At 50.9% G+C, this 1,032-nt stretch overlaps 1 protein-coding gene across 1 annotated transcript; it reads left to right on the forward strand.

The window, feature by feature from the left end:
* The first annotated feature begins 245 nt into the window (after positions 1-245).
* On the forward strand, positions 246-965 carry H257_09772 (hypothetical protein). Its single transcript, XM_009836130.1, has one exon. It carries the CDS (start codon positions 381-383, stop codon positions 882-884), a length of 504 nt encoding a protein of 167 aa, XP_009834432.1. The 5' UTR covers positions 246-380; the 3' UTR covers positions 885-965.
* Positions 966-1,032: the final 67 nt, after the last annotated feature.

Here is a 1,032-nt window from a genome sequence, read left to right on the forward strand (position 1 = left end):
ATGTGGAATGAATGTGGTGGTTTCTCTCATAATTTTTACCCTAGGAGGTATTTCCTCAATCCAAAGGTATATTTGAATTCAGGAGTTTAACGTGCAATCTGTGAGGGTTTATATTTTGCTGGAATCGCATTCTGCTCTCCCCGGTGCGTGATGGACAAGACATCATGATTTATTAGTCGTAACTGCAAGTACTTGGAAGAGCCCTTTGGGTGTAAATCTATCAGAAGACCAGAACGACCAATGCGTCGATTTCAAAAAGTAATAAATTGATAAATAGGTACTTCATCATCTAATTCGCTAAGAGACCAAAGATGTCCTGCATCATGGCATCCTCTTCCTGACTGAGATTGCTCCAGCAGCAGGCATGTTGATTCAACTTGATGGTGTCGACGATGCCCATGACCCACGGGTCCAACTCCACCGTGGACGTGTCTGCTGCGCACACATCATCTGTCGACGCCACTGAATACGATCGGTCGTTGTGGGCCTTGGACTCGTCCCAGCTCATGTCCATCGTTTCCAGCAACGATCCAGGGAGGCGGTGTCGTTGGCAGAACCCTCCCACTCGGGAGTGTGCAAAGCATCCGTTGACCTTGCAATGGCGACCACCGCCGTGCTTGACGCAGCGCTGCCGGGCTTGCGCTGGCTGCGCGCATCCTTGCTCGATGCACTGCTTCTTTTGGGCTCCGTGCTTGAAGCACACGTCGTTGAGCCGCGCACGGAGGGAGCAGCCGTTGACAATGCACTGCTTCTTGGCCCCGTGGCGGCAGCACAATTGCCGCGCGTACACCTGGTTGGTGCAATTCGTCACCGAGCACGTGCCTCGTCGGCGGTGGTCGTGTTTCGTGGCGGTGGTTTGCATCATCCCGATTTTTCTCAAATGAACTCGACTTCGCTAATGTAGAGCACCACCAGCTTACTACGAATTGACAATCAAAAGTGTCCCATCGATCGCTGTACATCAGTAGCCATTGAAGCCATTAAGCCACACTTCTTGATCGAAGAACAATCTAAGTGTTGAAGTCTGATTGG

This window comes from Aphanomyces astaci (assembly GCF_000520075.1).
Source record: "Aphanomyces astaci strain APO3 unplaced genomic scaffold supercont1.24, whole genome shotgun sequence".
Taxonomy (NCBI): domain Eukaryota; phylum Oomycota; class Saprolegniomycetes; order Saprolegniales; family Verrucalvaceae; genus Aphanomyces; species Aphanomyces astaci.

What these genes read in the sequence shown, in the direction of transcription:
- H257_09772 (XM_009836130.1), top strand. Translation starts at nt 381, where the DNA reads ATGGTGTCGACGATGCCCATGACCCACGGGTCCAACTCCACCGTGGAC.